This window comes from Hydra vulgaris, chromosome 07 (genome assembly GCF_038396675.1).
Source record: "Hydra vulgaris chromosome 07, alternate assembly HydraT2T_AEP".
NCBI classification, from domain to species: Eukaryota; Metazoa; Cnidaria; class Hydrozoa; order Anthoathecata; family Hydridae; genus Hydra; species Hydra vulgaris.
This window is the reverse complement of record NC_088926.1, coordinates 37,423,390-37,438,771: the sequence shown is the minus strand read 5'-3', so window position 1 is coordinate 37,438,771 and position 15,382 is coordinate 37,423,390. Positions and strand designations below refer to the sequence as shown.

At 24.7% G+C, this 15,382-nt stretch overlaps 1 protein-coding gene and 1 long non-coding RNA gene across 5 annotated transcripts in view; both read left to right on the top strand.

The window, feature by feature from the left end:
* Positions 1-15,382, top strand: part of LOC100210173 (uncharacterized) — a 133,301-nt gene that overhangs the window by 38,056 nt on the left and 79,863 nt on the right. For 3 of the 4 annotated variants that reach the window (XM_065801793.1, XM_065801790.1, XM_065801792.1), the window contains exons 11-14: positions 127-182; positions 8,383-8,626; positions 9,349-9,476; positions 9,804-9,917. In XM_065801793.1, the coding sequence (XP_065657865.1) occupies positions 127-182; positions 8,383-8,626; positions 9,349-9,476; positions 9,804-9,917 (542 nt within the window). The remainder of the gene's footprint in view (positions 1-126; positions 183-8,382; positions 8,627-9,348; positions 9,477-9,803; positions 9,918-15,382) is intronic. The other variant, XM_065801791.1, reaches the window with a different exon arrangement.
* LOC136082453 (uncharacterized) lies at positions 10,263-11,888 on the top strand. The gene is made up of 2 exons (XR_010639699.1): positions 10,263-10,583; positions 11,840-11,888. It is a non-coding gene; the product is annotated as an uncharacterized LOC136082453 (long non-coding RNA).

Here is a 15,382-nt window from a genome sequence, read left to right as displayed (position 1 = left end):
ATTCTTTTTTAATGCTAATTTAATTAAAAAAAAGTTTAAAGGTTTGAATTATTATTACAAATTATATTTATAAAGTTAAAAATTTGTTTTTTCATTTTGAGATAATTATATACAAATTTAATATAGTTTGTCAAGAAAACAAAGAATTGTTAAAAGACAGAGAAAACATTGAAAATCTTGAAGTATTTATATTCATTCTTTTTTTTTATTTTTTCTAAATAGAAATTGTTGTAAATAATTTATATATATATATATATATATATATATATATATATATATATATATATATATATATATATGTATATATATATATATATATAAATATATATATATATATATACATATATATATATATATATATATATATATATATATATATATATATATATATATATATATATATATATATATATATATATATATATATATATATAGTCGCAATCAAAAGTTTGGAACATTTTTAAAATTTGCAGAAAATTTGAAATATTTGTTTAGAAATATTCTTTTACATTAAAAATTTTGAGTATTATTATATACATGTTCTGCTTCAAATCTCTAAATTGGTTTTAGTCATAGCTTGTTGTTATTTTAGCAAAAAATAATAAAATAATTATGGGAAAAACTAATTAATTAACAACAGAAAATTGTGCTCAGATTGTTATTCTATGTGAACAAGGATTGATCTTGACTTTTATTGTTGCACATTTTAATGTAACACATAGCTACCTTATAAAAACATTAAAGGAATATAAAGAAACTGGTAATTTTAAAAGCAAAGTTAAAATTGGATGACCAAAGGTAACTAAAAGGGCAGATAATTGCATTCATTGTTATACAAAAGCACATACGTTTGCCAGTGCTTCTGAAATTTCATGTGAGATATTCCAAACTGGTGTTGCACCAAGTGTTATGACAACTAGAAGATGTTTGTGCTAACAATTTAACTTAAATAGCCATGTTCCGGCAAAAAAACCTTGCTTTTCTCAAAAAATATTAGAGACTGAATTGCCTTCTGTCAAAAATACAAGCACTGGTCAGCGGAAGATTGGGAGGATGTAATTTTTAGTGATGAATCACTAATTAAACAATTTGATTGTTGTTCTACAAGCGTTAGGCGCCCACCTTGGCAACGATGCAACCCCCAGTATTTGCTTTCTACAGTAAAACATTGCCCTAAAATCATGGTATGAGGTGTCATTACAGCAAATCAATCTGGTGGTTTATGGTTTATGCCTCCTAACGCCACAATAAACAGCAATATTTATCTTAAAGTACTTAAAGAAAAACTTAAAATATTCATGAACATCACAAATACCCACAAGTTTCAGAATAATGGAGCACCCTGTCACAGGGCCAAGCTTGTGAGCAGTTGCCTGCGTGAGAATTGGGTTGAGATTATTAGCCCCTGGCCTGGTAACTCACCTGACCTCAATCCCATTGAAAACTGCTGGAATCATCTTAATATCAAAGTTTAGAAACTAAGACCCTCATCTTCAGATGATTTACAAGAAAAAATTAGGCAGGTATGGACTTAACTTATGACTCCTGAATATTTAAGAAAGCTCATTCACTCTATGCCTACCCGCTTAGCTAATTCTTTAAATGCTAAAGGACATCATACCAAGTATTAACCTCAATTATTCAATTCATAAAACATTAACTTATGTTTCAAAGATATTATTTTTGTCAATTGTAATGTTACTAATGTATTTTGATAAAATAAATGAATAATTTAATGAAAATTGTGTTTTTTTATGCAATGTTCCAAACTTTTGATTGCAACTGTATATATCTCTCTATATATATTTATCTGATATATATAGATATATATCTATATATCTGCATATATCTCTCTCTATATATCTAATATATATATATATATATATATATATATATATATATATATATATATATATATATATATATATATATATATATATATATATATATGTATATATATATATATATATATATATATATATATATATATATATATATTTATAGTTTATTGCAGAAAAAATGACCTTTTAAACTAAAAATGAAAAAAGTTTATTTTTTTTAATTATAATTTCAAAAAAATCTTAAATAATAATTTTTTTATAAAATAATTGTTATTTTTGAAATTTTTATAAAATTTTGCTTCTTTTGAGACCCAACATGACATACTTTTAAAAAATTTTTTTTTACATAATATTAGGGACCCATTAAAATTTTAAAGGTCTTGAGGCACCTCAAGATAATTTCCTAGAGCATTGATATTTTTTCAGAGTGTTTCTGAAATGAATAGACAACCTTTGCACACCCAGGCTAAACGAATTGTAAAAAAAACTAAAATTCACTCCACCCTATATATATATATATATATATATATATATATATATATATATATATATATATATATATATATATATATATATATATATATATATATATATATATATATATATATATATATATATATATATATATATATATATATATATATATGTATATATATATATATATTTATATATATATATTTATATATATAAATAAAAGTGGACCAACTATTTTTAGATATAATTCTATAATATATGAACAAAACTTACTCTTATATATATTTTAGTTGCTCTCGACAAGCTCTATCTAAAACCATCAAAAATTTACTAAACTAGGTATATGTCTCTTTTGGTAAGAAAAACTAAATGGCTTTGGAAAAACAACTCCAAGGATTGATCGAAAAATCCTCACACAAAAACGATTAAATTTTGTAATTTAAGCCAATTTTGAGTCAAAAGTGAACATAATCATCAATAAAAACTAGATTACTAAGTTAAAAAAAAACATCTTTTTAAAGATTTTTATACTAAGTAAACAAAAGATAAAAAGGTTTTTTTTTTTATTTAGTGATTGATTTTACTATTTTTTAAAATGTTAATTGCCTCCCCAAGGTCAAGGGGGCCACTACACTCAAAAAATGCTATTTTATTTATTGAGAACGTTATTTGCTCTCATGTTCTTCAATATCACTGAAATCTTTTTCTCCTTCTTAGTTTTTTCAACATTTTCTGCTTTGTTTCCAGTTTCACTTTTGTCCAGTCTCACTTGTGTCCAGTTATAAAGAGGTGTACTATTTCTTTGCTTAAGTACCATAATTAACATTTAGTGGCTCCCAATTACACTGGGAGCCACCTTAGGATTACACTATGGTTATTAGTTAAATGGTAGTCTGCAATCGTATGAGTGTGGTTCAGATTGATACTCGGAGCATTGAATGCATTTGGAGGTCCAAGCCTTCAGATGAGTCAATGTGACATGAGTCAGACAAACTGCTCTTATACTTAGTTTAAATCCGTGTTAAAACAGAAATATTTTCAATTGTATAGCAACTTTAACATCATTTTCTTATGATGGAATGCACAAGGAACTCTGAAACTAACACCCCTTCCAAGACAATGTCTCAGTGTAAAACAACTTTAACATCCTATTCTAATGATGAAATGCATCAGTAACTCTGAAACCAACACCCCTTGCAAAGCAATGTCCCAGGAAAATTAACATGAGTATAAGAAGTTCTTCATAATCTTTGTTTGGAAGACATCCTTCATATTGAGGTAGGGCATTGTTTGAGAAAATGATCATTTCATCAAATTTCATTTTAAATTTGAAAATTAAATTTTATGATGAAGTCTTAAAATTTTATTTTCAAATTTGATGGGCCACCCTGTTATAGCTTTATCTTGGTTGCTGAAAGTATGTGTTACTGTTGTGAGAATAAACACAGCTTTTTTGTTGCTGATGTTTGTTTGATACAACGTTGCTGCAACTTTTAAAGTTGTGGCAAAGTTTCAGCAACAGTAATTTTAAATTTGCATGTGTTGTTGTCTGAGTCTATAAACATAAACATCTATCCAGTTTTCATTGTAGTGGCTGTGCAACTGTGTTAGTAATAATGATAGTGGCTATGCATCTCTTCCTGTTACCTCTTAATGAGGGCACAGCTCCAATACTTAGTTTAGTATTTCTGAGGCTGGCTGGTGGTAAGGTTTTTGAAACTCTGTAGTAGCTTAGAGAGACTGACTCCATCAACAGTTGTAAAATATCAGAGTATTAACAGTGCCATGTTGCACATTAAAGGTTTTCCTGTTAGTGCTCACATTGTCAAGACCACATAAGAAGCTCTAAGTTACAACTTGGATTAGTTAGCAGAATTGAGACAACTGCATAGCTCATTGCTTTGGATGCGGTGCTCTGTCTATGAATGAGTCAAGTTCTCTTTAAACTTAAATCATGTCAAAAGTAAACCTAAATATAAAACATAAAAAGCCATTCCTACCATCTAACTGTTTTAATATATCTTTTACAAATATTCATGTACTGTGAACAACTTTTCCATCAGTTGAATTTTACCAAAATTCACTAGACTTGCTTGCTCTCTATGAGACTAATTTATATTCCGCTGTTCCTTCTTTAGATCTTAGTGGATTGATGGGTACAATCCTTTGATTTGCAAAGACTTTATTAGTCACAAGCTTTACTTTTGGGTGAACATATGCATCAATTCACCTATTTGTTGTGAAATCAGGTTTGAATTCTTTGACCATTCTTTTATATGCTTCTGTTTAGCACCTCTTCACTATATCACCTTTCTCTTTGTTCTTTTTTATTCTCCTTCTTTTCAAGACTGCACTCTTTTAGATATGATTTCTAATCAAATCGACCATGCTCTTTCTTTTTACCCCTCTGCCAATATTGTTGTTATTAAAGACTTTAATACTCATCACACTGAATGTCTTGGCTTTAACTCCACTGACTTTGTTGGCACTAAATTTTTGCATTTCTCAATCTCTTATTCAAATAGTCAACTTTGTGACTCGTTTTCCAGACAACCTTTATTACTTACCTTCACTTCTTGATTTGTATCTTGTCTCTGAACTTGTGTTCAGTATCACTTCTTTCTCCTTTAGGTGGTTCTGACCATGTAATGATCTCTATAAGTCTTCTATCTCATATTACTTCTTCTGACTCACCCTACAATTTCACTACTTATTACCCTAAATCTGACTGGAATTCCATTCCTGGTTTACTTCATGACGGTCCTTGGGCTGATGTCTTTTCTCTCTTTGCTGATAAATATGCTTCCTGCAGAACCTTCTGGATCCAGACAGGAATGGAAGCTTTTATTTCTTCTAGTTAGTTCCAAGTCAAGCCTCATTTTTTCTCCATGTTTTTTTTTTTTGTGCAGCTGTTATATCTAATCATAACCATTTTTTTCATCTTTTTCAAAAAAAATACAATCCTTTTTTGAATTAATGTCCATTTATTTTTGCAAGAAATTAATTCAAAAAGGATTAAACAAATTCAAACTAGGTATAATAGAGCTAAGCTGCATTATTCCCAGTTTACTAAATCTCGCATCTATTCTCAGAAGTTAGGCTCAAGAGACTTTAGAAAAATTTTCAGCAGCATTATTAACTAAGGTAGGTCTAACATTCATAACTTATATAAACAGTTTTAAAATGTATTCTGCTCAATGTTCTTAAAAGAACAGAGCAATAATAAATTAGTAAAAAATCACTTAACAAAAGTTTTTCATTTAACACTGTGTTTCATTAATAAAGACTCATCAGAAATCATTTCTTATGAGTCTTATTGATGAAACACGTATATAAATTGAATTAAAAAAAAAAAAAAAAATGAGTTTGGGATCTGGTGTGTTCTGTTTTTCATTTTTGATAATAATAGAAATAAACTGGGTATGACATGCAACAAAAAAAAGTTTCTAATTTTTCAAAAATTAAAAAAAAGAATTATTCATTATTATTATTCATTTTATTTTATATTATTTACATATTATTCATTTTATTTCATTTCATCAAAACAAGATTCAAAAAAAGTTAATTCAAATAAATCTATCTTATTGAAATAATAAAACATCTGTCTCAAAGAAATAATAATATCAGATCTATGCATAAATTGCATAAATTATATTAACAGATGCATTTTATGCATAAAATATAGAATTTTTAAATTATCTTTGTTAGTGATAAAGATTTTCTAATAGTTTGTTTAAGTGTTGAGATAAATTATAATAATGTTGAGATAAGTTTGAGTTATAATAATAGAGTTAGACCATTTTGCATCAATTTCTTGCAATGATAAGAAAGTCTAAGAGTTAATAGGTTCAATGAAAAATAGAAAAAATAAATATGTTAAAGTTATTATTTTTTTCAAATGTGTATATTGCCATTTACAGTTTGTTCAGGAACATCTCAGCAATTGTAAATATGTTTTTTTTCCATATATATTTATGAAATAGGGATGAAAAATTAATCAACAGAAGTTTCACAACAATAGTAGTATGCAGTTATCTCAGTTATACAGTTTTTGTTGTCTCAAGATATTTATGGAGACACCTTTAACCTTTACTGAACTGTCCCAAAACAGGGGTTTTTTATTTTATTATTTTAAATATTTTAAAAATTTGAAAAATAACTTTTTCTCTACTATACAAACTATACAAAACAGTTATCATAGTTTGTAACCGCATAAAACTATCGCGGTAGTAGTGTAGCGGTAGAGCACTCGCTCTACTACTACACCACTACCGCGATAGTTTTATGCGATTGCTTAATTTAATTTTATTATATAAAAATATATAATAAAATAAAATTAAGGTACAGGCCTAGGCGGTAGTAAATGAGCGCGAGAGTGGAGAAAAGCTCTCCTATAACCAACATGGCAAGCAATGCGAGCTGCTCCTCTAAACTGTTTTTTACAAGAGCTTTTGGTTTTTGCACAAGCTATCAGTTTATTTATATTAAAATTGCTAATTAAATACAAAATTAGGTTTTATACTTGTTACTAGTATATGTTTGTAACATTGTTACAATAATATACACATAACAAGCGTCATTTGTTGCGCCATGCAAAAGTTCTTTAGATGTAAAATTTTTTTTTGACTTTGCGAAAACCGTGCCTGTTTATTATCCAATGAATTAAATTTTTTCGACTTTGCGTATTTCATTTTAGTTACAATTATAATTAAACTTTTGAGAGAAAAAAAAACTTTTGCGAGAGCTGTAAATTGCTCCCGTAAACTGTTTTAGGGGAGTGTGGGCAAGAGCGAGAGCTAAAGCTCTCGCTTCCTACCGAGGCCTGAGGTATATTTTTTATCAAAAACTCTTGCTCTTACCACCAGCAAGTGCTTATATTTTATTTATTTTTTATAATATACTACTTTTAATATTATACTATATATAATATATAGTATAATATTAAAACTAGTATATTATAAAAATAAATAAAATTTAAGCGCTTGCTGGTCGAAAGAGCAAGAGCTTTTAATAGAAGATATACATTAATTTAGTTTTGAGTTTTCTGCTTCCAAAAGTGTGCATGATTTTAGTTCCATTTTTATATCCATTAATTTTAATTTCAAATGTGTGAGTGATTCAAATTCCATTTTTACTTTCATTAATTTTAATTTCAAATATGGGATTTATGAAAACGCGTGATTTACGAAAGTTTTTTTAACGTCAGTTTAATTAATAAAGTTATCAAAAAGCAGAAGGTTTATTAAATTACAAAACTTTCTTAGCGCCCTTTTAATTAATGAAGTCATGCATATTTACATTATTTTTTAATTGTTATTTCTATTTATACTGTGTTACCATTTTAAGGTATTGTTTTATAATTTAAAATACTTAGGTTCATTAGTTTTTAAAAGTCTTAGATAAGTTTTAATACAAAATTAAGTTAAAACATGATTTAACTTAATTTTAGAGTTTCACTGATGTATTAAATATTTTAGTTATATTATCATTAAATTAATCATTTTTAAGTGTTTGATGAGTACTTAAAAAGTATTTGATTGCGAATTTTTCTATTCAATCCAGGGATTTCCGGGGACAAATTTCTCAATCCAGAAATCCTGGGATTGAAAATTTCTGGCATTTTTACCATCCCTACTATCTATATTACTTTTTTTTGCTTTATTTGTTTATTTTATTAAGGTGTCACTCCAATGACTAGTTTTTAACTATATGAGTGACACCGAACTTAATTTTGTAAATTTATAAATAACTTTGTAGTTTTTTTCAATTTTATGGTTAAAAAAAACAACAACTACAACTATGTAATGTCCACCTTGAAACAACCTTGATATATATATAGTTCTTTATTTATCTATATTTATTATTTTATATATATTTACTTCTGTGAGGCCTAGGGGTTTTTAGAGATTATATTCTCTTTTTTGTTTAATTTATGATTTTATTCTTTTTACTTTATTTAACATTAAATTTATTTAAATTAATTTTCTATAAAAAATTATCTTCTTTTGTTTAAAATTATGTTTTTACATATTTTAAAATTAACATTTTAAACTTGAAATATTTATAGGGCAAGTTTTTGAAAGCAAATGAAAATACAAAGGAAACTAATACAATCATAATACAAGTTACTTCTCGACATTGCAATGAGGTTATTGTCTATAATGTAAGAAATTCAAAAGGTTTTAATTTCAATAATTTCTCCTTACTTTATCTCCCCTCTAAATGGTTTGAAAAAAATGAATGGACTAGTGTAGCAGAATTATGTGAAGGAATTACGGAATCAAAACAAAGAAATGAAGAACTAATTTATGGTAATTAACTTTAAAATGTAAATTATTAATTTTTTTTATTATTATATATATATATTTTTTTCCTACCTCACAGCTATATATGCAAAGACATATGCAAAGATATATATATATATATATATATATATATATATATATATATATATATATATATATATATATATATATATATATATATGTAAATTATGTTAGTGTATTTTACAAATAGAATGCTCAATGTTCTTAAAGAGCAGAGCAATAATAAATTAGTAAAAAACACTTGTCTAACTTTTTTCTTCGACTTGAAGTTTCACCATTGCTGGATCAAAGTTAGATAAGTGTTTTTAACTAATATATATATATATATATATATATATATATATATATATATATATATATATATATATATATATATATATATATATATATTTATATATATATATATTTATATATATATATATATATATATATATATATATATATATGTATATATATATATATATATGTATGTATATACAAAAATATATATATGAATATATATGTATATTATATTATAATGGAAGCACTATTAGACGCACTCGAAATATATGAAATTGGTGCTTTAGGTTGAAAAAAAAAAGCTTAAGTAGGAAAAGTGCGTCTAATAGCGCTAGAGTATATATATATGTATATATATATATATATATATATATATATATATATATATATATATATATATATATATATATATGTTCAATTTTCACAAGGAGAAGATATTCCTCATGATCTAAATAACTGTATTAAGCAAAAATTCCATACAAAAGAGATTGCATTTGCTGTTTATATTGCACCAGAGGAACAAGTCCCTGATTTTCATAAAATTTCATTTGATGAGGTTTGTTTTAATTTAATAATTTAAATTTATTTTTTGAATTCAAACAAAAATTGTAAACAAGAATTAATATTTTATAAATATTATAAGTATATATATGTATATATATATATATATATATATATATATATATATATATATATATACATATATATATATATATACATATATATATATATATATATATATATATATATATATATATATATATATATATATATATATATATATATATATATATATATATATGTATATATATATATATATATATATATGTATATTAAATATCAGATACATTTATATTCATATAAATTTACTTAAAATATAAAGATAAACAATGAGCCAAAGTTACATACAAAAGAGATTGCATTTGAAGAAGTTCTTGATATGTATATTTCACCAGAGGAACAAGTTCCTGATTTTCATGAAAGTTTTTTTGACGAGGTTTGTTTCAATTTTTTTAATTTAAATTTTTTTTTTAAGTTAAAAAGAAAATTAGGAGATCATTTAGGAGATAATATTATATATATATATATATATATATATATATATATATATATATATATATATATATATATATATATATATATATAAATATATACAGTGTTGTAAAGTATTTTAAATACATATTTTAAATACTTTTGAAGTATTTGTATTTTGTATTTCAAATACTTTTTCAATCAAGTATTTTGTATTTGTATTTAAAATACAACTTTGAATGTATTTTGTATTTTCAGTCTTTTTCAAAATACAAAATACTTTATAATTTTTTTTTTTTAATTCTTTTAGCTGATAATATATACAGCAAAGCTGATTTTAGGCTGATTTTAGCTGATTTTATTTTTTGATTTTATTGATAATATATTAAAAAATACGGAGTCAGAAGATAATAGTACAAATTCAGATTCTAGTGAGATTCAGCCATCTGACCCTGGAATCATAAGTTTAAAATCAAGAACACCAGGTCTTCCTTCAATCCTAGATAGGTGTTATTTTGAAATAACCAAATTTGTTAATAAAAAAAAGGTGTTGGCTAGGTGTAAAAGCTGTCCAAACAAATTCTGATCAGCAGAAATTGACCCAACTTCAAACCTAATAAAGCATCTAAAGGTAGTTACTTGTTTATCTACTATTATTGTAATTATTATTACCACTATTAATATTGCTGTACTAGTTTAAATGCTAAAATATTTAAATTAACATAACAGACGTACTTTACATAATTATTTTAATACTACAATTGAACATTTTTTATGAATAGGCCAATAAGAATAAGTTATATAACATTGTTATATGTTATATAGCATTGTTATATGTTATATAACAACAGAAATCATTGAAAAATTAAAGCAAAATATCTAATTTTCATTGATTTAGTTTAATAAGTTTAATTTATTATACTAAATCAATGAAATATATATATATAAAATAAGTTAAATTTATTAACTATTTAATTATATTTCAAATGCAAGTAAGTAAAAAAAAGAAATAAAATGTTTTATTTCCTTTCTTTTGTTAATTAAACAAGCATTTTTTATTTTGTTTGTGCAATTTAATTTCTTTTGTTAATTAAACATTTTTTATTTTGTGCAATATCTTATTCTTCTTATTACTTTTGTGTAATTTCTATTATAAAAATAATTTTTCCCTTTTGTATATACATGAAAGGGAAAAATTATCACATGTAATAAGCAACTTTTTATCTTTTAAAAACATTTTAAAAAAAAGTGATTATTGAGTTATATATTGTGACATTAGAATAATAAGATTCCATCTCCCTTTTGTAATTTTGAAAGAATTGAAGAAAATTTGTTATAATTTTTTGAATTATTAAGATTAAAAATCGAAATAGTTAAATTAGAAGATTGAAAATTTATTTGTTTAAATTGATTGCTTAAAGCATACATTTATTTTTTATTAAGTAATGTAGATTAGTACACAAACAAATAGCATATTGTGACATAAAAATCATAGAGTTTTATCTCCCGTTTTTACTGTTGATTGAATTTGGCTTTCGATTAACTATTATAATATTCTGGTATTTATTAACTTTAATATATTAATCTCTATATTTTTATTTATATACTTCTTAAAATTGTTTGTTTTTGTTATTTTCAACTTTATTTAATGAAAAACTAACAATTAATACTAAAAATTATGAGAATCATTTAAAAACATAAAAATATATTTTATCATTATAAATAAAAACAGCTGTAAAAAAGTCAAATCATTAAAAATCTATCATTAAATTCTCACAAAATTACAAAATGGAGATCGAACTCTATTATTCAAAGGTCAGGATCTGTTACTGCAGTAACACAAGTAAAAATAATTTATTTCATTTGATTTTTTAATCTTTTTTTTAGGCTGTTTATCCTAGCTCAGTAAGCAGCTACAATGTATACAAAAAAGAAATATCCATAAATGTAAAAAAAGAGGTCTGAATGATACTGGTTTGTCCAAGATAGGTGTCCCTGCAAAGACATTTTGTAGTAGAATTGGTGGTCAACTATCATTGAGTTCAACCACAAGTAAAAAACAATCAACAGTAAGGTCTGAAGTTCTTCCACAAGAAAAAGTAAATGAATTAAAAATATGAACAAAATTAAAAGTGAATTTCTAATAACACTTGAACCACTAATAACAGTTGAAAAACAATTGTTCAAAGATTTAGACTCTTAGAAAAAAACTAGACAGTAAATTTAAATTTTATATTAAAACAATTAGAGATCATATTCAGAAGTATGTTTCTATATGTACTACAGCAGACATATGGAGCTGTTTAAAAAGGAGCTATATGGGAGTTACAGCTCACTGGATCAGAGAAGATTTATCTCGAATATCTGTTGCGCTTGCCTGCAAACATTTTAAAGGAAGTCATACGTTCGACGCAATTGCAGAAGAACTTTTTAATATACATTCAGACTTTAGGCTTGATCATCACAATATAGCTTTTACTGTGACTGACAATGGTTCAAATTTTGTCAAAGCATTTAATGAATGCCAAGATGTTAGCGATTTTGATGATAGTGAAAATGTGATATCATTAGAATCAGAACCACAAAGTTCATCAGATGAAGAAAATACATATGAAGTTGAGATGGTCAGCCAAAGCACACAAGCATTGGATGCTGCGGAGAATTTAACTAAAGTTTCATTGAGGACACCAGGGTAGACTCAATGGAATTCAACTTATGATGCCATATGTCGACTTTTAGAGCCAAGGGTAAAAGAAAAGCTCTCCCAAATCATGGATGAATTGAAATTGCGTCATTTCAAACTAGTGGAGTTGGAGGTATTGGAAGAATAGAAGCAGTATATGAAACCTATTGCTGATGCTCTGGACAAACTGCAAGGGGAAAATAATTCCTGATGCCAACGGTTCAGCAAGTTCGAAAGAAACTTGCAGTTCTTATTCCAAATGTTATCCACAGTGGAAGTTTAATTGAGGGATTGATTTCAAACATAAATCAACATTTTCCACTTACACATTTGTTTGCATACGGTAGTTCATCCAAAATCTATGCAATTGCAGCTGCATCTCATCCTCATTTGAAACTGCGATGGGTTCCAGAGGAAAAAAGAAACTGGGTTAAAAAAACTTAGTAGAAGAGGCACAAAAAATCAGTTTAGCTGAAAGTTCTGCAGATGCTAATGAAGCTTCGACATCTGGAACTGATGATTTTTTTGAATTCGAATCACCAAAAACAAGCTGCATACAAACTAGTCAGTCAGCAGTCACTATCGAGTGTTTGCAATATCTTGAAGATGGTTTATACACATCTTCATTAGCATGTTTGGAACAATATCCAGTTGTTAAGAAACTTTTCAGAGATGTTAATGCAACTGTTCCATCTTCTGCTCCAGTTGCCTTTAAGCACTTTCAATAGCTTTTTTTTTATTTTTTGCTTTCCAAAAGTATTTTGTATTTTAAATACTTTTATATTGAGTATTTTGTATTTTATATTTTAAATACCTTCGTTTGAGTGTATTTTGTATTTGTATTTTAATTACTTTTTTGATCCAGTATTCGTGTTTGTATTTTAATACTTTTTTGAAAGTATTTTTTACAACACTGCATATATATATATATATATATATATATATATATATATATATATATATATATATATATATATATATATATATATATATATATATATATATATATATATATGTATGTATATATATGTATATATATATATATATATATATATATATATATATATATATATATATATATATATATATATATATATATATATATATATATATATATATATATATATATAAAATGTTAGAATCATTTTCAGTTTGATTTTCTACTCATTAAAAAATGCTTTTACAAATTGAGTTCTTACTCAATTTGTAAATCTATAGATATTAAAATAAAAGGTGTCTGTGGCAGTATGTAAGTAGCAAGTTGGATTGAACTTTGTACCTTAGTAGTTAGTAGCTTTGTGTGCACTCTATCTGTGCCTCATTCGCAAGAATACATTAGAATACTACTCATAGTTCCATCTTGAACCATCATGAACCATTTTGGCATTGACATAAATTCTAAAATAAATACAAACTTATTACAACTTAATTAAATTATTTGAAATACATTATTTGAAATAATTACAACTCTTGTATTCGTAAAATAAACACATGGCGGGGGCAAGATGAAGACAAAATAGTTTTATCCCCAAGCCCCCAATTATCCGCAAAAACTATATCCATTAAATCTTATCATTAAAAATGTTGCCAAACATGAAAAATTTTTTTTTAAAAAAAAAGATGATAAATTCTAAAATTTTCAATGAACACAAAGCAAAAATAAAAAGCAAACAAACGAAAAAAAATATTCAAAATTATAACAGTTAATATAATATATAACAGTTTTTAATTATTGCGATTAAGAATTCCGAATTTGAAAAACAACAACAAAAATGAATTAAAACCTGTTGAAAAAATGGATTATGAATTCAACAAACTGAAATATTTAGAAATTATTTAGTAATTGAAATATTTGTACATTTATTTGAATTGAAATTATTGTATATTTAAATTGTGGTTAATATTATTAGATTTTTTTAATTCATTTTCTTTATAAAAACAAAAGTTATTAAATTATTTTACAAATAAACTTTATTTTCTACTTACTTCGGGCTTACTTAAAATTATTTTAATAAAATACCGATTAAAAGAATTAAAATTACCAGAAAAATATCAAAGAAAATAAAAAAAAAATCATAACAATTAAAATTCATTTTTTCTTTTTAATTACCTAACATCAGTTATGTATATTTCGGCTATATTGTTATTTCGAATGCATACTTTAAAAGGCAAATTTTTTTTCTTTCAATATTAAGAAAACAATTTTTTCATAATCTGAAAAATTTATCTATTTATATATATATTTTTTGATGAGGTATTTGATAAATATTATATATATATATATATATATGTATATATATATATACATATTCATATATATATATATATATATATATATATATATATATATATATATATATATATATATATATATATATATATATATATATATATATTTATATATATATATATTTATGTATATGTAAATTATGTTAGTGTATTTTACAAATAGAGTACTCAATGTTCTTAAAGAACAGAGCAATAATAAATTAGTAAAAAATATTTATCTAACTTTTATCTTCTACTTTAAGTTTCACCATTGCTGGATCATCAGGAAGAGTTACTAAATCTCAAAAAAAATTCAATTTTTAGAAAAAAATATTTTACAGGAATTTACGAATTATTATAAAAAAATGTTTAATTACTCTATTTTTTGTTAACGGGAAGATACAAAAAGTAATTATTAAGTAATTTTCTTTGGAATGGGGATAGTTTAATTTGGTCATTTGTTTTTATAATTTTTGAAG